The sequence below is a fragment of the Natator depressus genome, chromosome 10 (assembly GCF_965152275.1).
Source record: "Natator depressus isolate rNatDep1 chromosome 10, rNatDep2.hap1, whole genome shotgun sequence".
Taxonomy (NCBI): Eukaryota; Metazoa; Chordata; order Testudines; family Cheloniidae; genus Natator; species Natator depressus.
The window spans coordinates 58511946-58534972 of record NC_134243.1 but is presented as its reverse complement, the minus strand read 5'-3'; the positions used below and the strand labels follow the sequence as shown (position 1 = coordinate 58534972).

The 23027-nt window shown below is 44.8% G+C and overlaps 1 protein-coding gene across 8 annotated transcripts in view; it reads right to left on the bottom strand.

The window, feature by feature from the left end:
• The window catches only part of ZNF280D (zinc finger protein 280D), an 81873-nt gene extending 71012 nt beyond the window's left edge, over positions 1-10861 (bottom strand). For all 8 annotated transcript variants that reach the window (XR_012641280.1, XM_074966285.1, XM_074966287.1 and 5 more), the window contains exons 1-2: positions 10702-10861; positions 1889-2037 (exon numbers count right to left, since the gene is read on the bottom strand). Coding sequence is in view for 7 of the 8 variants with exons in the window: in XM_074966285.1 (XP_074822386.1) it covers positions 1889-2030 (142 nt within the window). In the remaining variant the exon portion in view is untranslated. The remainder of the gene's footprint in view (positions 1-1888; positions 2038-10701) is intronic.
• Positions 10862-23027: the final 12166 nt, after the last annotated feature.

The window sequence follows — 23027 nt, the reverse complement described above, 5'->3', positions numbered from 1 at the left end:
AATTTCTAACTTTTAACCCAATTTCAATGTCTGGAAAACAAACATTGAACAATTCCCAGATTTTTTTTAAAATAAAAACTGAAAATGTGAAACACTAAAAATAAGTTAGCTCGCTGAATTATTTTTTCCAGTCCTATACACTACTGCCATTTTATGCCAGATGTGTATATTCCATATTAACACCATCTACACGTAAAATACACAAAAAGAAAAGGAGTACTTGTGGCACCTTAGAGACTAACCAATTTATTTGAGCATAAGCTTTCGTGAGCTACAGCTCACTTCATCGGATGCTGTAGCTCACGAAAGCTGATGCTCAAATAAATTGGTTAGTCTCTAAGGTGCCACAAGTACTCCTTTTCTTTTTGCAAATACAGACGAACATGGCTGCTACTCTGAAACCTGTAAAATACACAGTATTCCTACTGAAATGTTGTCCCACATTGACAGATTTGCACAACAACCAGGAAGTCTACATTGCAATGTACAAGGACTAATCAACTCTTCAAAAAAAATACATAGCATCGTATAGAATATTTTTTTAAAAAAATACATCAGCATAATCCAGCATGCCATGTAACTATTTATCTAAAAGCGGTCTTTTGAAAGTTGTACTTTAATCCATGTCTTAAAATTATTATAAACACAAATTTAGTCAACTTTTCATTTTTAAAATATTGTTTGGAAGACACAGTATGTGGAACATTACCCAAATTACATTTTTTGCCAGCATCTTCTAAAAATATCCTTTCCAGTTCAAGCCATCTTTGACACCCTCCAAAGTTATCTCTGCAGATAACTTGATATCCCAGATTCCCAACCAATATAATTTCAAACTTCCAGGAGGATAAACCCTTTAAAAGTATGTATTTTAAATTAGACTACTATCTTAACATCAACTGTAATATACTACCAATGCTTCTTTAATATTTAAAAAGTGAACAGTAGGGATTTTTAAAATACCAAAAGTAGCATTTAAAATACTACTTACGACCCCAAATAAGTAACAGAAAGTGATATAGATACATAGATGTCAGTACACAGAGATTTTAGAAGATTACAAATACTTAGATTTTAAAACATAAAATGTAACAAAAATCATTTTCTCTTTTACTTACCTGCCAAGGCCCAAGTACAGGACAAACATGGAATTCTGACACAGCTGATGGCATCATAATCACCTAACTCATTCCCTGCACTAGGAGAAAACTACAGAACTTGATGAACATGAACTCTTACTTCAACTGAATTAATATCAGTTAATATTAATATTATTAATAGCAACATCTTTATTTGACACAGGTGCCTTGAAGTGATTCTTTCTCGGTTAACACTCTCCCCTTCCCTGATTAGGTTTTTGGAGACAGGGAAACTGCCTTTCTCTTATCAGAAAAGAGTCCAGCCATTTAGATAGGCTTACACTAGTAGAAAGACTTTTTTTCAATTAGTTCTTTTTGAAAGGATGGATTACATTGATGTATATTATGTCTGTCTAGGCAGGCGCCAATCTTCACTACAAAGACAACCAGGTTGGAGACTTCCGTTACAATATTACTTCATTCTGTCATGTAAATGGTATCTTAACCGAGCTCCTGAAGTATACTAAAGCCTTCAAATGTCCTTTCTTTAACCTGAGGGACAAAGGGCAGGCAACTGTGTTGTACTTGGGTCCCAGGAGACAGTTGTATTTTTAGTGTATGGTAGATGATCAGGAATGAAATGAATTTAAAACACTGAAGTAATTTACTAGCTCTTTATCTTTACTGACAGTACAAAATCTAGTCTTTTCAAAAGAAAGTAATTTTTTAAATTACTACATCCATTCTTCATCATACCAAGAATATATATTTAAAAGGTTTGTTTTATAATGTAGAAAATGCTATCTTACATGTACTGGCCGGTTTGGAGCTCGAAATCTCCCCAATGAAGATTGGCTCATCATCATCATCATCATCCTCCTCAACTTCTTTCACTCTCTTTTGCCATGGTTCTAGCTCCTCTTCCTCACATTCCATAAACAGTTCTGCCATTTTGGTACTAGATAATAAAAAATAATCACACAAGTGTGTCATGGAAAGTGGGCGGGTGGGGGGAGGAGGGAAGTGGCCAAATAACCCACACCTTTCAATAATAAAATTATTGTGTTTGATGCAAACATGACCACAGAACACTCTTATGAGTTGTAGCCTTCATACAGAATTAGTCCCCAAATAAGCTCAGTTCAAATTCTTACTTACTGTTAACATTTCTGCAAATTATGAGGAGTTTGATCTTGCTTCTATTGATATCAGTGGAGTCTGTAGTATTGGGCGCCAGGTACTTAAATACTTTAGGGAAGACCTATTAAAACCCACCTCTGCTCATTCTCCTTGTTTTATCATTCCCTCTGCATCCTCCTCCACTCTTGCAATCATTTTATTCTTTTTATTCCCACACACTTTGCAACATCCAGAACTGAATCCCTCTTTCTATTGTGCCAGAAGTCCAAAAGCTCCTTCAAATTCCTCCTTCAAACCAACTTCTGTTTTGTTTCCTACTACTGACACCCAGTTACAGGGTCAAATCTACACTAGAGCTCTCACTATTGCTTGAAAAGGTGCCCTTTGCATTATCATCCCCTTCCTTTAGACTTGCTCTAAGAAAGGCACCATTGTTTTCACCACAGCATCTTGCCATATCTATTTGTGGAGATTTCCCAATGGCAGTGCACCAATTGGAAATTAAGCAAAAGCTCAGTGCAGACCCAGCCATGTTGTCCATTCCTCACTTCTCACCCTAGTATAGCCTCTACTAGAATATGAGAATTCATATGATTTCTCTGTGTATTTTGTCTTGCACTATTTTTGTTTGTTTTAACCCTTTTTTGTCATTTTCTTATCCACTTCTTTTCTCTAGCCTCATGATCTATCTAAATTAGAGACTGTCAACTCTTTAGGGAAGGGACCATTGTGTTAATTTCTGTAATGTGCCACCTGAGGCAAACAGACTTACAATTTGTTCAGCCCTGACCTAAACTTTATACTTAAAAGAATTATGAAATATTTTAAGACAGGAATACAGTCTTTAATGCATGAAAACATCATTGAGAAACAGATCAAATAACCGCTCAACTGAACAAGTTAAAACAAGTTTGTTTTTTTTACCACCAAACTTTAAATCTGAATTGTGCCTGTATCTTATTCTTTCTCCACCACAGCTCCATCTCTTTAGTGCCATGCTAGTACAGGTCTAAATTTACTGACACAGAGAAAGAACTTCCTTATTTTAAAGGCTCCTGATTCTTATTGAAGTTTAAATAAGTTCTGCGTAAAGAATTCAAAACTATCCTAGAAACAAGTGTTTCACATGCTGCGTCAGCTATCTGGCAGCACCAACCAGAGCAGGGGGAAAAAAAAAACCCCAAACACATTTGATGTGTTAAACGCAATCCGTAGCTGCCCAAATCACTACATGCAGCAATAAGAGGTAGCCACAATATAGGTGCTTATGGCACTCTGACCTTGAGGCCCATTATATGCTAGCTATGGCTTAGCCTGCACTAAGCTACAACAGCTGGTAATGTTTCCCAAAGGGGCCTTTATGCCAGCATGGGATTGCCAGAGCACAGAAGTACCATCCCCAGCCAAGCTCCCTTTGGATGGTGAAGTAATTTATACCTCAGAGTTGAATTATTCCCCCACAACAGGAATCCTCAGCACAGCAGTTATGTCAATTTTGCTCTCCCCCCACTTGTGCTGCAGAATGCACAAAAGGGCCAAAGATCATGCACTCAGCATTAAGCTTAGTATATTATAGTAACTTAAATTGGGACAGGGAAGTGATGTTAATAAATGGGAATTTGACCAATACAAAGTATACTGAATGCTACTGTGATTAAATGTATGCATTTTATTTGAAAAGCACAATGTAACTTCCTCCAAGCTTTCATCATATAATCGGGAGTAAAGCTTGAATCTTCTGAGGAGTTTCAAGAATACTGGTTAATTAAAAACTGGCTAAAGAAAGGGTTCACTTTAATTTTTGGGCCCTTCTATTCTGAAAATTACATCCTGCAGAAAGTAAAACCACGAGTTAATGGAGAGAATTTGGGAGCTCCTAGGCAGTTATAATTTTTTTTTTAATTATCAAAACAAATTATCAGTCATCATAACTGATTTTTGTACATTATAGAAGCCAATGGAGAAATTTTTTTACATTGGCTATTTTCAGCAATATAGCATGTGTGTAAGACTTCCTAAATAGTATAAGAAAAAGATGTTCTTCAGCCAAAAACATTCCTGCAATCTGCTGGGGTCTAATATGGTGGATTGGGAATGGATTTGGCTAGGCAAATAGTCTTTGCATTGTGCCAGAAAAGATCTTCAACACAGTAACAGTGACTTTGCCAGACTGGGACCTCTGTGAAACTGTTCAGTTGGTTCAGAAGCATCCACAATCAGGATCATTGAAATAGTAAGTTGTTGCTTTATCTGAAACCACAACCTGTGTCAAATTTGTCAGCCAGTTTAAGAAAACTAACTGAACAGCTTCACCACCAGATCACCTCATATAGCCAGTACAGGGTTCCTTGAATTGTATAAGCAGCTTATTTAAGTACAGCATCTTCAGCAAAGTATTCCACTGCTTTGACGAAGACCCTGCTTTGTGTGAAAGGAACCGTTGCTGTGAAGATTCTTTGCTTACTTAAATTATTCAGCTAGCTCAAAAGCTTCACCCCTGAACTAGCTGAATAGAGCAGGTTGAAAAGTTTTGTCATACAACTTTTCAGAAAAAAAGTTTCTAAAAACCCTATTTAAAAAATGTTCATAAACAGCCCATAATTTATTTGAAAATTTTCAACCAGCTCCACTGTTTCATTTTATACATTCACTTGTGAATGTCCGTTAATGGGAGTGATATCAGAATAAAGCTGATGTACAGGCTGCCCTACTGCACTGAAAAATGTCTACAAGTTTATTGTTTTTTCCTGATGCAGTACTGGGTTGACTTCAGTATCCATATTTGCTCCAGAAGCACTTCTGGATTAGTTTATGATCTCATGACCTCTGAGACTATCTCCACGCATTCAGCTGGTCAGATTTTGGTGACTGAAAATACACTTCTATCATGGTTGCACCATTGCCTCCTATAGTTCATGACACAGATCAATCACATGTGAAGGTATTTTGGTGGTCTCCTCATGATGTTTAATGGACTTAATTTTAATACCAAGTTCTCTATAAGGAGTATTTTAAACCAGAGCCCCAATATCAATGGCTTGATAGGACAGGATGATTCCTTATTCTTCAATATAGAAACTGTGGTATGTAAGCACAAGTGATCAAGTGTCTAGATACATTCTCTTTATGTTGGCTATACTACATCTAATCCCCCTGTTGTCAAAAAATTCCATTTAGGACGTTTTATACATATTTAGAGTCTTAATTTCCTTTACCCTTTGGACATAGTACAGCAATAGACCTGGTTTCATTAGCTGATACTCGCCTAGAAATGAACAATGACCAGGCACTGAAGCCACTTTAAAAAAAAAAAATCAGCCTTTATTAAAGTCAATCACGTGTTTGTGCACACAAACTGTGAAAAGAGCATGAGTTATTCTGACCGATTCCTGAATAACAGATCCCAGAGGATGGTTTTGAGTACTCATTTTAGCTACTGCAAGACTATTCTTGTCAACCCTTTGTTCAGCAAGTGAAAGAGAAGGGAAAAGACACACATGGGCTGGAGTGCCACTGCTATGCAAATGACATAGCCATTTTACCCAGATTATCTGCCATATTTCGATCAGACACATTGCTTTTCCAGCGTTTGGCCGAGATTAAAACTTGAATGAGAGAGCTGCTTGAACCTTAATCTGAGTAAGGAGGTAGCGATATTAGAAATTTTGAAGGGGTGGGTAGGAGAAGTATCTGGAGAATACATCTGGGACTGCTTCTATTTCTATTAATGAGGGAGTAAATCCACCCTTTATTAGAAAGGTTTGCTGTTTCATGTGCTTGTGAATCTCAGGCTACATATACAATTTTAGCTGGTATTGTTGGCCAAAAGCACTTTGAAACAAATGTACACACATGCCTAGCCATATGCAAATGTCAGACTCCGACTTCACCTCAGCTATCCTTGACTTTAGTCTGGCAGCCACAATTTACTGCAGTGCACTTTACTCTTGAAGACCATCTAGAAGCTTCAGGTAGTGCAGTTAACATTTGTTCAGCAAAGCTAACTGATGAAAAGATATTAGCCACACAGCATATTACATCACATTTAAGAATTTTTTTATTTTTATTTTTTTTTAATAAATCACTTCTGGTCGCAATCCAAGTTGTTGACTTTGATGAGACTCTATATATTGGATGAAAAGTTACATTAACAGAAAGTTTAGGTTGCGGTCACACTCAAAATTTAGAAAATGACAGTTTTAATATTGCCCAGACAGCCTTAATTCTGCCCCCTTAATGTGTCTATACCATGACTTAATTAAGCACGGATCTTGTAGGAATAAAAATTGTATGCGATCATGTAATTCAAGACTGTACCATGATGCATATGCACTAAGTACAATTTTGATTTTGCGATGAGCAACTATAAATGTACCAGTTCCTAACTCTGAGTGCTTGTTTTTGCACCCAGAAAAGTGCTCTTCTGACAGCTTTTTTTAAGGCAAGTTCCCAAGGTAGGGTTTTTGGGGGGGGAAAGCTACTGGTGGTATTTGTTGGTATTTTTAAATAAAAGGTTAAAAAAAATTTAAAAGACAAGGCATCTGCAAGATTGGTTTGCTTTCTTCTCTGTTAAGTTTCCCTTCTTCTTCAGTAAGAGGACCTCTTCAGAAATTCACTTCCTTTAATGGTGAGGGGCAGAATTCACGAGCCTTTAAGGCAATGTGCACCACATCTCTTTTCTTAGGCTTCTATGAGGGCTAATATGGATATTCACTGAGTGGATATTGACTGCATTTTCGAGAATAACTATTATTTGACTTTTGTTTATAAAGCACTTTGTTGAATTTAAACTACACACATTTGCACCAGGAATGTGATTGAGAAATAAATATAGGCACAGTAACTCATTCTACAATAGGAGTACTTGTGGCACCTTAGAGACTAACAAATTTATTAGAGCATAAGCTTTCGTGAGCTATACCTCAGTTAATCGGATGCATCCGATGAAGTGAGCGGTAGCTCGCGAAAGCTTATGCGCTAATAAATTTGTTAGTCTCTAAGGTGCCACAAGTACTCCTTTTCTTTTTGTGGATACAGACTAACACGGCTGCTACTCTGAAACCTATCATTCTACAATATAACTGTAGTAGAAACATATATGATAACAGAGAGTTATTTCCTAGTTATCAAAGATAAGCAGAGGGCCTGTATCATCCAGTTAAACACATGACCTCACTTATAAATTAACACCTCATGTGCAACACTCCCTAACTACCTCTTTCAAGCAGTTTCTTCCACCTTTTCTAGGAATATCCTTAAAATAGAGGACTGATAAGTAAGGCTGTATGAAAGTTGATTTTTTTTGGTTCAAAAGTTCAACTACCATAAAAAATGTTCTAAAAAAATTTGGTAGCAGTGTGATGCCGGACGCCAGGTCACAAAGTTATTGAAACTTGCAGAAACGATACAAAATTGTAGCGTGTGTTAGAAGTTTACGTTTCCGCAGCAGAATTGCAATCTGAAATTTTCTTACAGCTTGACTAACAAGTAAGTCATCAACACAGCAGTCCAGGGTATTGTTATCTTTCAATGGCAAATGAATCAGATATCTTGTTGCATATGTGCCAAACATTTATTTTATCATAGTACTGCTAGCTCATTCAGAACACAAATAGTCTTGTAAAGTTTATGCTTTTTAAATAGGCTAAAGCAGATAACACATTGTATGAGCCTAGTGCAGAGGTAGGCAAACTACGGACCAGGAGCCACATCCGGCCCGCGGGACCATGCTGCCCAGCCCTTGAGCTCCCGGCCAGGGAGGCTAGCCCCCTCCTCCGCAGCCTCAGCTCACCGTTGCGCCAGTGCTCTGAGCTGCAGGGTTGCAAGCTCCTGCCAGGCAGTGCAGCTGGCTCTGTCCAGGCTGTGCGGCTGCCAGTCCTGATGCTCTGAGCAGCATGGTAAGGGGGCGGGGAGGTTGGATAAGGGGCAGGGAGTCCCGGGGGGCAGTCAGGGGATGGGCAGCAGTTGGGGTGGGGGAGCAGGGGGCGGTTGGATGGGGTGGAGGTTCGGGGGGTGGGGAGAAGAACAGTCAGGGGATGGAGAACAGGGGGGCGGTCTGAGGTATGGATAGGGGACGGGGCAGTCAGGGGACAAGGAGCGGGATGGGGGGTCCCGGGAGGGGATGGTCAGGGGACAAGAAGCAGGGGGGGTTGGATGGGTCGGGGATTCTGAGGGGGGCAGTCAGGGGATGAGAAGCGGGAGGGGGCGCATAGGGGGTGGGGGGCACGCTTTTTCGGGAGGCATAGCCTTCCCTACCCGGCCCTCCATACAGTTTCAGAACCCCGATGTAGCCCTCAGGCCAAAAAGTTTGCCCCTGCCTAGTGGTTTCTCTCAATGTTAACAGAACTATTACCCTTGATCCTAGAAAGAGAGACTATATTTAAGCTAAGCCGTGTAGCTAATAGGTTTTCAATCTGTGGGTTATGATAATGTGTGAGGGAGTCATGAGCATGCTATACTTTCCACACTACCAAATGGGAAGTGGGATCCTGACAAAGCAAATGTTGAAAACTAAAAGCATCACCTATAGTTAAATCCTATACATAACAGATTAGAATTGTGGAGTAAACTTCATTTTCTTAGAAACATGAAAGCGTTCAAAGTTTTAACTTTTAAAACAAGTTTCAAGTTTTCTTCATGGAATGACAAAACTTCTCAAAAGAAGAGGATTGCTGCAAAAAATTAAAAATAAGTATGAGCAGCTAGAAAAAAAAAAGCTTCTCCTTTCCTTTAAAGAAGATTCTGGCCAATACTGCTACATTTCTGAACAACAAAAACTAACACTAGTCATGAATGTTCATTACAGCAGCCACAACTGCATCAACTTTTAGGGTATTACTCAACTGTAATCATCAGAACTGCTTGAGCCTGATGCAAGTCAAAAAATCAACTTCGTATCTTATTGAGCAAAATAAAGTGAAAACTAAGTTCATGATGGAATACGAGTTTTTGCTTCTCTGCATAGCTGTCATATCTCCACCTTAATACCATAGATGTACACTCAGCACAGATGTAATAGGCTTACTAAATATACATGTCCCCATCCTTATTGTGGAGTGTTATAATAATTTTGAGTGTTTACATACTTAAAAGAAACTAAAAAAATGAAAACTGGTGTTTAAGAAATAAGAAGTGGGCAAGAATACCACGGGAGAAGAGGGAAGAACTTTTGCAAAACAGCATGTGTAAACTAAGGCTATAAAATGTCATCTTTGTTTTTGACATGACAAGCTACAAAAACGTAATAAGTTACTGAAATCCCTCAGCAATTTATAGTTGATATGTTACCACCCTCAGTGTGCTGCGGAAATTCCAACATGGATAGTTTCCATGGGCCTATAAATCTTAGTATTATTCTCTGATTCAGTTGTACAAAATCAGGAAGTAACTATCCTTGCAGAGAAGAGAATGGAGGCATCTATTTCATGATAGTAAAGCTTTTCAGATTGGCCTTGCTTGTTGGTCAATTTGTCAGCACAATAGTTAAATTATCTGTGTGATGTAATGAAACTGACTGTTAAACTTTAACAGTTGCCCTTTAAGAGTTCCTAAGAAGCAAAACTAGATTTTACATCACAAGCCCAAAGCTCAACCTAAATCATCCACCTGGCCACCACCACCTTACATCTGGTCCACACGACTTCAGTTAGCATGATTTAATGTTATATGGGCAATCTATTAGAGCAATGTCATGGTTTGCATGGTCTTGGTTTGTTTCAGAGGCTGTCAAACATTGGGTTAGTGATGAACATACTTAAAAGAAACTAAATGATGAAATTTAAGTTTGATGCAAATTAAAAAACAAAAATTAAGCACCCAGCCCAGTGGTAAAACTTCCCTTTAAAAAGCACCTTCCCGCCTCACTGTCATGAGGTGGTAAGTGCCTCCTAAAGAAGGGCAACGTTACCTCTGTAAACAAATTAGACGTTCTCACCCCGAGCTCAAATGGGTGTGAGGTGAGGCCAGGGCAGGGCGCAGAGATCCTGGGGAAGCAGCGTAGCTCCCTCTGGAACCGTTCGCTTTAACGTGGCCTCAACATTTCCCTCTTACACTCCGTGACCCCAGGTGTCTGAGACGAGGGCTGGGTTTGGCGTCGGGCAGGAGAGGCTGTATGGGGACCAGAAGCCTGCTTGCACAGCTGGAACGGGGAGGGAGGATCAGTAACACCCATTCGCAACTATCCGGGAGCCACCAACAAAGCGCGGACACGGCAGGCTGAGCCCGGCAAGCTCCCGTCCCCCGCTGTACGCGGAGACGAACAGGCTCGCTAGGAAGCCTGCGAGTCCCAGAGCTCGCCGGTCCAGGGAAGGGGGGGGGAGAGGCGCTACAAGGCCACGCTCCGAGCCAAGATGGCGCCGGTCTCATAGGCGACAATCCCCCCGGTGGCCCACCCGCCGCTAAGGAGCAGCAACGCCCTCCGCACGGGAAGGCCCTGAGCAGGCCGTCCCTGCGCGGAGGGGACAGAAGGAGCGTGCCGGCTTACCGTGCTGCGCGTGTGAAGAGGCCGCGGCAGGCTCGCACACTCCCTCCCTGACTGACTGGGGGATGGGAGGGGGCGGCTCCGGCAGAGGATCCTCACATTGCCTAGCCGCGGCGCCCAACCTCAGCCTCCTGCTACTGCAGCCGCCGCTCCTGGGAAAGGAAGGGGGGGGGGGGTGTTTGCTGAACCCGGCGCGCTGGCTGATGGGTAAAGTGCAGGTCAGCCCCACAGAAGCGCCTTCTTTCCGGCAGCCATCGGGGAGGGGGCGGAGCAGCGCGGGGGAGGCCCGCACAACGCGCGCAGCGCCATGTGCCTGGCCTCACACCCTGCGGCGGCACAGGGCAGGCCTTGCCTGTAGGCCGCACCCTCGGCGCTTCCTCGGCCGGGGGCTCCGCTGCAACACAGTACTCCTCCCCTCTCCCCAGCACCGGGCAGGAGCAAGCCCTCCCTCCATACTGTACTCATCCCAGCAACCCTAGAGACGAAGCCCGTGAGGGGGCTGGGCCACTTGCGCCACACCACCACCCATGGGCCACAGGCCCTCAGGGCCGGCCTTAGGCACATGCAGACTAATGTCATGGGTGCCCTATGCAGCTCTGTGCGTCGTATGCTGCAGCGCCGGCAGCCAGCCCTATCCCCCCGCTGGCCCCCATGTGCAGTGCGCCCCCTGCAAGGGGCAGGGATGTTCCGAGGGGGTGCGGGACCCAGGACAACTCCCTCCGCCTCTGCCCTGCCTCTTCCTGTCCTCATTTTCCACCCCTTCTCCCAAGCCCTCTCCCTCAGCAACGGAAGTGGCCCAGGGGATTAACAGGGGCAGCCTAGCGCTAGAAGCAGGAGTCAGGCCTAGCCCCACACTCACCAGCGGTGGGAGGAAGCAGAGCAACCCAGCCTCAGCCCACTGGCTCCCCCCTGTGTCACTCCGCTTCCTGCCACCGGTGAGTGTGCAAGGGGGGCACAGAGCCCTCCCCCCAGGCTCCCTCCCCTGAACGACATGGCTGGGGCCGGGTCATTCCACTTCCTTCTGCCAGCGCCAAGCCCCCTGCTAATCCCCTGGGCTGCTCTAGGCCTGTGGGGCCCACTAAAGCAGCCCCCCACACAGCTCCTGCCTCCACAGGCCTTTAGCGCAGCCCAGATCCTCAGTATGGGGAGCAGGTGCTCGGGCTGTGGAGGGCACAATAATTGGTAGGAATAGGGCTGAATGCCATGATGTAAGCTGCCCTCCCATTATCAAGGGCCTCAGGCATGAACCAAACCCACAGGAAGCCCAAACCACAGAAATAGACCGAGTCCCTGCACCAGGAAGCATAGACTGCACTGTGTACCAGGACTATAGATGAAGGATGTATACCACAAAGTAAGCCAAGTTCACAGCACAGCCAATGGCATCTGTAGCACCAGGCACAGACAGATCCCTGAAAAACCCAGACTGGGACATTGCCTTCAGCACACAATACAACCAACCACGATCACCAATAATTCCCTGCGTCATATACCTATGATCAGAATATTACTCCACTTCAGGGAAAGTCATACCTACAGTAAATACAAAGTGCAACAATCTGCCAAGTATAGTGAACTAATGGAACGCAAAATATGAAACTTTAATACATGTACATTGTATAATAGCTATATGCACGTTTTCATTAACAGATATAAAATGAGAAAAATATTTAAATCTGACAATATTCATATCTAAATATTTGCATATATATATTTGTTATTGTTCATGTAATTTGTTTAGCTCTAGTGTGCTCGGCTCTATACAAAACCCCAGAAGTAATCTAGGAATTTACAGTCTAAGAGCCTGATCCTGCAGTCCAATGTGCACAATGGAGCCTTTTAGCCACGTAGAATCCCACTATAGTTGACAGGACTCCACCTGGACATAAGGGTTTGCCCACATGTATCAAACATCAGGATGTGAGGGTCCAGTCTTGCAAACCTCTACTCAACTAGGTACAACAACCTTATTTATTTTAATGGTACTACTCGTGGCCTGAAGGATCAGGCCTTGCACAGCGAGGGAAAAAACCTCCACAGGGACTAGTGGCAGTTTCTATTTTAGACCATTTCCCCCATCTCATTTTAATATGATGGAAAAAACAGCATTTTTACTAAGTTCAGTTAATACTTTTATGTAAAATTTTCTGAGTCAGAATGAAAAGGACCAACTTTAAGACATTCAACCTTTCACATGCCTTTCCTGTTGTCTATTGCTATTCCTCCCCCAGAGGACAAGGCTGCTCCACCCCAAATATTATGGAGGTGATTAGAGTTCTATGATTAAGCTTTAATCTAGACTTCCACTCTAAGCCCTATTTTCTACACTAGAACAACATTGCATACAACTATTTTCTACCCTGTAATTTTAGAGGAAAGTAACAGATTGGTTTCCAATTTGTTATTCCTATTACAGGGTATAAAAATACTCCCCCCCCCCGAGAATTTTAAATATACGGGACTGAAAGACATTTATATGCTGCTTACTTCAAAATTACTTATGTGCTAGATTATTGCCCAGTGTCTTATATTTTTTTTCAGCCCACACATTCTGAAAACCTACTGCTGCTGACAACTTCCATAGTTGCACTCAAATGCCACTCACAGCACAGGTTTCTTCTCACATATGGGCATTTTCCAAAAGAGAAGAATTATTGACTTAAGACATAGAGAGGAGGAAGAGATCAGACTAAACAAAACAGTTTAAACTGGGAAGTGTCCTGTTTGTCTCATACTGTTCTGTATGATTTTGAAAGACTAGAAGTTTTTCGGAAGAAGAAAACAGTTCAATAATACTTTATTTTATAAGTTGTACAGCCTCTGACTTCAGCATTCAACTGCTTTAACCATGAGCCCATCCTATCCATTCCTGCAATCCCGTATCATTCACTATGCACCTTCCAATTTTTGCAACAAGTGAGGCTGGGTCTTACAGATAACAGCCTCCTTTACTACACAACCTGATTCCTCCCCAGAGCCAGTACATCTTATACATGGAATGATGTAGGGGTCCTGTGGAAAAAATAATATGTGACCATAAAATTAGAGACTCTATCATAATGCATATGCACAAGGGGCCTGAATTAAGGTTGTACAGGCTCCCAAAGCTTGATCACTTCTGCCCTGTCCAGCCTGGTCCTGTCCCACTCTTGACTCCTTGTTCCATTCTGCTTGCCCAGCCAGTCCCAGTTACCCTCTCCCAGCTCCTCATCTGATCCATCTCTCCTCCCACAACACCAAACTGGCTCCCATTCCTAATCTCCATCCCCAGACTCCTTCTCCAGTCTCAGTCCCTCCACCACCAACCAACTCCCCAACTCCTTGCCCCAGTCTCCCCACTCCCTGAATCCTTGTCCCAGTGTCTTTTCCCAGCCAGTCCCAGTTCTTCCCCTGCATGCGATGTCATTGTCTGGATGGCCTCCCCACTTCCCCCTCACTGGATTCCTCATCTCAGTATCTTTGTTCAGACAGTCACAGTCTCTCCCCTGCCCTACCCCAAGTCAACTGGCTCCCAGTCCCCATCTCTTTGTTCAATCATAGAATATCAGGGTTGGAAGGGACCTCGGGAGGTCATCTAGTCCAACCCCCTGCTCAAAGCAGGACCAATCCCCAACTAAATCATCCCAATCAGTCCCAGTCTCCCCTCTCTACCCGCTTTGGCTCCCAGTCACAACCTTCCTTCCAGCACCACCCCTTCCCAAGCTCCAAGTCTCAGCCTCCTTATCCAACTAGTTCCAATTTTTCTCCCCACCCTCCGGTTTCCATCTCACCATACTCCTGCCCCAGTCACACAAAAGGAGCTGTAACTGATTGATTATGATTGAGCATACTCAGTTGCTTTGAGGAGATGGTGCATGCTCAGTCTGGTTAGTAGTAGGAGCTGTGAGGTAAGTCTGTATTCTACTGTGGTTCCATGGCCGGCTGGGGATATTACCTGGTGGCTCCTTCATGGAGCTCTGAGCATGAGCGTATACCTGGCATCATTCATGAACTCCCCTGACACTTGTCCCTTTTGCGGTGTGAGGGAGAGCCTCATCTATGTAGAGTGTGTCAGGTTGCAGCCCCTCTTCTGGCTCCTCCAGACACTCCTACTGAGATTCTGACTGCACGTTTCACCTCAACTCCTGATTTGTGCACACCGCATCTACAGCCCCACTAAGTCACGAGATGTCCTCATCAAACTTCTCCTGGCACTGGCCAAGACAATCATCCATTACAGCAGGAGGAGGAAACTGTGGGGGGGGATCGTTCTGCAACTGTGGAGCCTGCTTCCGTTCCTTTATCCAATCACACCTCCAGGCAGAGTTATGCTGGGTGGTGTCCACTGACTCCTTAGACACCTTTGAGAAGCAGTGGGTGATGTGAAGTGTTCTCTGGTTGGTGTCCCCTTCAGGTTCCCTGATTTTTACCCTATGACCATGTGACGAAGTGGGAATGTTCTTACTGTTTTCTCTGAATACTATGTGGGTGCCTCAGTTTCCACTATGCATTTCTTAAGTATCTAGGTGGTGGGATAAGGGTGTGTGATTGTTGCGGAGCCTTAGAGGGCCAGGGTGATGCTGTCTGCACAGAGAATGGCTGACACCCTGTCTCCTGGTAACTGATGGCCTGGGGCCCTTCCCTGCAAAGATGCCAACTGAAGGTGTTGGAGAACAAAGATCAGGTGGCCTCCTTGCCTGGGAAAGAGACTAAGGCCAGAGGAGGGGCTGGAGAGTTTCAGTTTGGAGCTGGTTGGAGAAAGAGAGAAAGACCCGGGGTCTGGGCTCCCCCCCCAAGATGGAGCTGACTGAGGGGTCCTGTTTCCTATAACTACAAGCTCTGTTTTGGACTGTGTTCCTGTCATCTAATAAACCTTCTGTTTTACTGGCTGGCTGATAGTCACATCTGACTGCAGAGGTGGAGTGCAGGGCCCTCTGGCTTCCCCAGGAGCCCCGTCCAGGAGGACTCATTGTGGGAAGCGCATGGTGTGGAAGGGGATGCTGAATGCTCCAAGGTCAGTTCCAGGAAGGTCGAAGCTGTATAAACTTCTTGCCTTCGAGACAGCATGCTCACAGAAGAGGCATGCTCCCCCGGAGTCCTGGCTGGTTTCATATGGAGTAGTTCCAGAGCATCACCCGGTGATTCCATGACAGACCATCCCTGTTTCTTCATTTGTAGTCCCCACTATTCAGTTGTGGTCCAAGCTCACTAGCCCCTCTCCCCTGGCTAATGAGGAGGGACTTTAGCTTCATCTCCCACAACAGGCGCTAGGAGCGATGAGAGGCAACAAGCATGCTGAATGAGGAACAGAATCTTTAGAGATTTTAGCAGCTAAGATGCAAGTCTCGAGTTAGTGTCATGGATCCACAGTATCCGCTTTGGAACAGTATGCAAGACCCCTAAGGGGTCTCACTTTTCCTGTCATGTAGCTTATCGTGTGCCTCACCACCTCCTCAGACTGAATCTCTGGGGCTCCAACACTCCTGCTTCACAGCATGAACTCTGTTCAGTAAGTCCAAATGAGAGAGATTCCTGGTAGAGATTTGTACACTCTTCCAGAAGTTCCAGGATTAATGCACCTCACCATGCATTTACGGTGACACTCAAACAGCATGCTCAAAACAGTACAATTTACTAGTCAAATGGAACACAGCATAGGAGCCATTAAGTTAGTGTAGAGAAATGAAGGTTAAAGCATAGACCATTCTGGTCAGCACAGAAGCCTAGCCAAGCTATAGTGAATACCATTGTTCAAGCTCCATGTGCCTCTCAGTCTGACCTTCTTGGTCAGTTCCCAGGTGAAAACAAAGACTTCTTCCAACAGCTCTCTCTTATCCCCCCACCTCACACCTTCCTGTAAAAACAAGGGTTAAAAGCAGCCCTGGAGAGTGCTGCAGCTGTGAAAGGCTAGGCTAATTGGGGAAGCAGCCACAGCTGTGGCCAGCTTAATTAGGGCCCACTCTAGCCCAGAAGTGGGAAGGGTTAGCTGCTTAAGAGTGAGGTACCTGAAGCAGAACAGTGCTGGGGAAGGGTAAAGGGAACTAGGGAGCTCCAGCCTGGTGAACCCCCAGGCTGCAGGTCTTAGTGAAGGCCTACAAAAAGTACTGGGGATGCAGAGAGGTAGCCTAGGGATAAACAAAGGCAGGTCGTACCCCCTTGCCAGTGATGAGTGGCCATTACAGTCTGCCCCAGTGAGTGGAGCCTAGATGATGACTGGCAGTAGCCACTGAGGCAAGGTGGGTTTAGAGGGTTGGGGGTTCCCCTGGGAGGGAAGACCCAGATTGTGGGGTACTGCTGGGGGCAGAAACCCAAGGGAAAGGGATAGCGGGATCTAGGAGGGATAGGGGGCCAGCAGCAGGTGAGATGCTGGTCTGCAGAGGGCGTTCCATAAGCTGGAAAAGAGCCAATTCCCAGATGACCAGCAGGAATATTCTCAAGCTAGGGAATGTTGCTGAGCTTTCCTGCAGAGAGATGGGGAAATCTATTCCCTGCAGATCATTGGTTGCTAGGTGTCACTGTCTGGTGATTGTCTTTGCCTTCATCTTCAGAGATTCTCCACTGATATGGGGTCAGCCTCAGGCAGTCCTTCTCCAATGACCCATTTAGTCTCAGACAGCAAGGCAACATTCACACTCATGTCTCTTAAACCTGGTCTAAACTAAAAAGTTAGGTTGAAGGAAACTACCTCAAGTCGACCTATTAATGTATGTGTCTACACTGCCAGGTCCTTTATGCTGACCTACGTCACCTCTAATGTTGACTTCTGTAATCCACCTCTGCAACAGGTGTAGTGCTTAATTCGATTTTCATGGGTTGACTGTGAGGTAGTGCAGACACAGTGTTGTGTAATTTGACTTAATTGGCTTCCAGGTGGAGTCTCACAATGCTCATCTGTGACTGCTCTGGAGATCATTCTCAACTCTGCTGCACTGGAGCCAGGTACACAGGAAACAGCCCCTTCCCTGCTAAAGCCCCAGGAATGTTTGATTTCCCATTTCCTATTTGATCAGCATTGGGAGCGTGCCAGCTTGAGCACAGCTGATCATGGAGACTACACGCCCCAAACGTGCTCCAGCCTGGTCTGCACAGGAGGTGGTGGATCTCATCGCTGTGTGGGGAGAAGAGTCTGTGGAGGCAGAGGTCCGATCTAGCAGAAGAAACGCTGACATCTATGCAAAGATCGCTCATGGAATGGAGGAGAAGGGCTACAGGAGGGACACACAGTAGTGCTGGGTGAAAATAAAAACTTTGCCAAATGTACCAGAAGGCAAGGGAGGCGAACAGTCATTCTGGTGCTGAATCCTACACATGCCAGTTCTATAACAAGCTGCGATTCTTGGGGGTGACCCTACCAGCACCCCCACAAGCACTGTGGACACCTTATAGGTGAGAGTCCAGGGACAACAAGGACAACGATATGGTGAATGAGGAAGAGGACAAGGAGGAGGAGAAAAATGGGAGACAGGCGAGCAGTGGATCCATTCTCCCCAAGAGCCAGGAAATATTTTTAACCCTGGAGCCCTGTGGGTCACAGGACATCATGGTGGCCGACCATGATGCCAGGGAAGGCCCTTCTGGTGAGTATACAGTTACAATCAAAGTCCAGTTAAACTTTAGCAGGCGCACACATTTGGTACTATTGCATGTTTACTGTGAAGAAGCAGCCAGGTGCTGTAGCTGTGATTCTCTGCTTACAAGAGGCTGCTCCAGCTACACAGAGAGTGGCCCCTGGAAAAGATGTTTATGTGGACTGGGATAGCCCGGGAATCCTCCATGGATGTCTCTAGGAAACTTTCATGGAGGTACTCTGTAATCCTTTGCAGAAAGTTTCTGGGCAAGGCAGACTTATTTCTTCCACCATGGTGGGACACTTTCCCATGCAATTCCTGAATTAATTCTGCTGGCATCATTGCAGTACACAGCATAGCAGCATAAGGACCGGGTCTACACCTACACGCTTGCAGCACCTCCTTCCTTTCCACCTCTGTTACCCTCAGGAGACTGATATCACATAGGGTCGCCTAGGGGAAACAGGGGAAATTCTCATTAAAAGTACTCTTACAAGAGATGAAAAGGGGGGCATGTAGACCCACCCCACCCCCCACATTTCGGATCGCCAAAGCACATGGCCGCTAATGTGCCTTTACTGTGCTTGGCATGGGTCAGCAAGTAGCTTAGAGTGGCTGATAAGGGACTGGGGCCCCACATGAGAGATTCTGCAATTTGGGAGTGAAAACGTTCTCCCCCCCCCCCCGCCCCGTTCATAAATAGCTTCCCGTGGTGCTATAGGGAAGGGCCACTGTCTGACTAGCTACCTCTCCTCCCGACATGAGCCTGCCATAAACGTCATTAAACGTGCGATCACCCGTGACCTGGGGGGACCTACTCACCGTGGGTGGAGCAGCAAAATGGCAGAGTGAATGGTTACGGAGTCTGATTATGTTATGGCTTGCACCTAGTGTAATGTTTTGTTTCTGTTTTTTTAATGAAAACTGCCTTGCCATGGAAACATTTTATTCATGTACAATGACAACTTTATTTTTTCCCATGACTGACAGCTGGAAATATGTCCTTCGGCATGTCTTCAACCCCTGAAAGCAGATTTTCACTGATTAGGAGGAGAAGTTCACCGAGAACGCCTATGGGAGAGCGGACACAGAGCTGAGTGTGTGGAGAAATTCACTGTCCAAGAAGTTGGACATGGAGAACAGGAAAGCTTCCAATGAGCAAGAGCATGCGATGCAGGATGAGATACTTTGGATTATGAGGGACCAAGCAGACATGTTGAGGTGTCTGGTTGAATTGCAGGAACAGAAGCAGGAGGGTGGAGTCCCTCTACAGACTCTGGTGGACAGCCAGCCAGCATCGCCTGGTTCAGAATCACCCTCCCACAAGCGTTCCAAGAGGCGTGAGTGAATCGTCCATTATCCCTTTCACTTAACTCAGGGGGAGGGTACAAGGAACAGAAGGCACTCATTCACAGACCTTTAATGGTCTGGAATGTAGTGTTATGTTACACAGCTGAAAGTGTTTCTCCCGTTCCAACTTTAGAACCCCTTTTCCCCAAGGTTGCTTTTTTTTTCTCCCCCCTTCTCCCTCTTTACTTATGTTTGTTAAAGTAAATGGATTCAAGAAATAAATCTTCTTTGAGTAGAAGCAGTGGGCTTGGGCAGGGGGTTGGCTTTACAGGGACAGTGATACAAGCCAGGTGAAGGTTTGGGAAAGCACAGTGCAGACAAGCAGCTCACATTACTGTGACTCATTATTGTAACAGCTTTTCAAAGCCTCGCGGATACGCAGCACCTCTTGCTGTGCTCTTCTTATTGCCCTGATGTCTGACTGCTCAAAAGTGCTGCCATGCAATCTGTCTCAACTACCCACCCCTGAGGAAAATTTCCCCCCCTTTTTTTCCACCCACAGATATTATGGAGCACACAGCAGGCAGCTATAATTATGGGGATGTTCTCTTCACGAAGGTCCAACCTTGTTAGTAAACTTCTCCAGCGCCCTTTTAAACCACCAAAGGCACATTCAATCACCATTCTGCACTTGCTGAGCCTATAGTTGAACCATTTCTTACTGCTGTCCAGACGGCCAGTGTATGGCTTCATGAGCCATGGGACCAAGGGGTAGGTTAGGTAGCCCAGGATAACTATAGGCATCTCAATGTTGTCAGTGTTCATTTTGTGATCTGGAAACGAAGTCCTGGATTGCAGCTTTTTGAACAGACCTGAGTTCCTAAAGATGCGTGCGTCATGAAGCTTTCCCGACCCTCCAATGTTGATGTCAGCGAAACGCCCCGTGATCCACCAGCACTTACAACACCATTGAAAAGTATCCCTTTCAGTTTATGTACCCTTTGGCAAGGTGGTCTTGCGCCAAGATGGAGATATGCGTGCCATCTATTGCCCCACCGCAATTAGTGAATAGTTTTGCTGCAATAGGGTTCCCTATGTCCTGCACATTTTCTCAGACTCACTACCCTTCGAAGCAGAAGTCAACTAATAGCCCTACACACTTGGAGCACAGCAGCTTCCACAGTTGATTTACCTACTCCAAATTGATTCCCCATTGACCGGTAACTGGCGTTGCAAGCTTCCAAATGGCAATCGCCACTTGCTTCTCCGCTGTCAGAGCAGCTCTCATTTTTGTGTTGCTGAACTCCAGGGCGGGAAAAGCTCTGCACAGAGTTCCTGGAAGTCAATGCCCATGTGGCAGTTTTGCAAATGGGACATTAGTGAGAAAAGCAATTGAGGTGGAAAGTGAGCTGGTGAAACATGCTCTTTCCTTGAGGAGGTTGTCAATTGTGTAGTTGGTAGGACAGATGCATACACTGTGAGATCCATTTGGAAAGGCATTGCTTAGACATGGCTGCTGTTTTTTGATCTTTTGGTCATTGAAAAGAATTAAGCGTAGAGATTTTTGGAAAGATTTAGTTCTGTCCAGATAGAAAGCTAATGCTCATCTGATATCCAGGATATGCAATGTTGCCTGCTGTTGGTTGCTGTGTGGTTTTGGAAAGAAGCAGGGAAGGTGAATAGGTTGATTTAGATGGAAAGAGTATGGTACCTTAGGAAGCAATTTGGAATGTGGACATAGTGTAACCTTATCTTTATGAAAAATTGTACATGGGGGGGGTATGCCAAAAGAGCTCCAATTTCACCAACTCATCAAGCAGAGGTGATAGCGACAAGAAACTGTTTTAATGGATAAATGAATGTAGGAACACATTGCCATGGGTTCAAACAGAGATCTATACTTTCTTACTGGAATGAGGCCAGAGTCCCAAGCTGGGGTTGGGTCCCATATGGGAGAATAAATATTCTGAAGATCTTTTAGGAAATGTTTCATGGGTGAAGATGGAATGGCCGTCTATCTGGCAGTGAAAGGTGGTGATGGTTACCAGATGCACACGAATGGCGCTTGTGGATAATCAATCATTTAAGGTGTAAAATATATTCCAGGATAAGCAGTAGTGCAGGGGCACTCATTGCCTTGACCTGATTGGAGGCACACCAGTATTAGGATCTGGTCCATTTGTGCAGGTAAACGTGTCTAGTTGTATTACCCCTGCTACTCAAGAGTGCCAGTTTAAATAGTTCTGAATAGATTTCCGAATCCAGGAACCATGTAGGAGCCATGCTTTCAGGTGGAGTAGTTGTAGATTAGAATGGAGGATGTGAAAGGAGTCTCAGAGTCAGACGGAGAGGGATCAGAGAGCTTACTGTCATGCGAATGAGGTAAATGTACCAGAACTGTTGTGGCCATGGCGGAGCTATAAGGATGATACAGGCCTAGTCCCCCTGTATCTTGTGGAGTACTGGGAACAGAAGAGGGAAAGGAGGAAAGGCATAGAATAGCAGTGTGATGTAATGAGAAATGCATCTCCCAGGGATCCATGTCTCTGTCCTGCTCACAAACAAAATTGAGGGCAGCAAGCATTCTCCGGTGTGGCAAAGAGGTCTATGGTGGGGAATCCCCAGGGGTTGAAGGTGTGCTGAAGGACTTGCATGTATAATTCCCACTAGTGATTGTGGGAGAATCTCCAGCTCAATGAGTCCACAGTGGTGTTCTAGTGTCTGGGGAGCCATGCAGCTGAGATGGTGATGCTGTGATGGATACCCCAGTTCCATAATTTTAGTGCCTCCAAGCATAGAGTGGGACCTTGCTCTGCCTTGCCTGTTGATGTAGAACATGCAAGCAATATGGTCTGTCATGACTCTGATGGTACGACGTGTGATCAATAGAGAAAGTGACAGCGGGCACTGCAAACTTCTCATAACTCGAAGTGGTTGATATGTAAGCTAGATTTGGTTAAGGACCATCTGCCCTACACTGTATGAGAGTGAAGGTCACTCCCCAACTGATTAAGGTGGCATTGATTGTTAGACTCATGGATGGCACTGGTTGGAGGAAAGGAACGCCGACACAGACATTCTTGGGCTGTGTCCACCAGAGTAGTGAGTTCTTAACCTTCATGGGCATGGATAAAAGTTTCTGTAGGCTGTGCCTATGAAGTACATAGACTGTACACAGCCACACCTGAAGGTATTGTACGTGTAACCAACCGTACTTTACCATGAATGTGGCAGCTGCCATATGGCCGGGTTGTTGGAGGCATATCCTGGCTGAGACCTGGGGACAGGTTCTCATGATGGATACAAAATCGACTGTAGTAGAGAATCTGTGAGATAGGAGAAAGGCCCAGGCTTGTATCGCATCCAATTGTGCCCCAATAATCTCCAGGTGTTGCACTGGAATCAGTGCAGATTTCTCTAAGTTTATGCAAAGGCTGAAACTCAAGAAAAGGTCCATCATTTCGATGGCATGAAGTGCGTTGTTTTCAGATG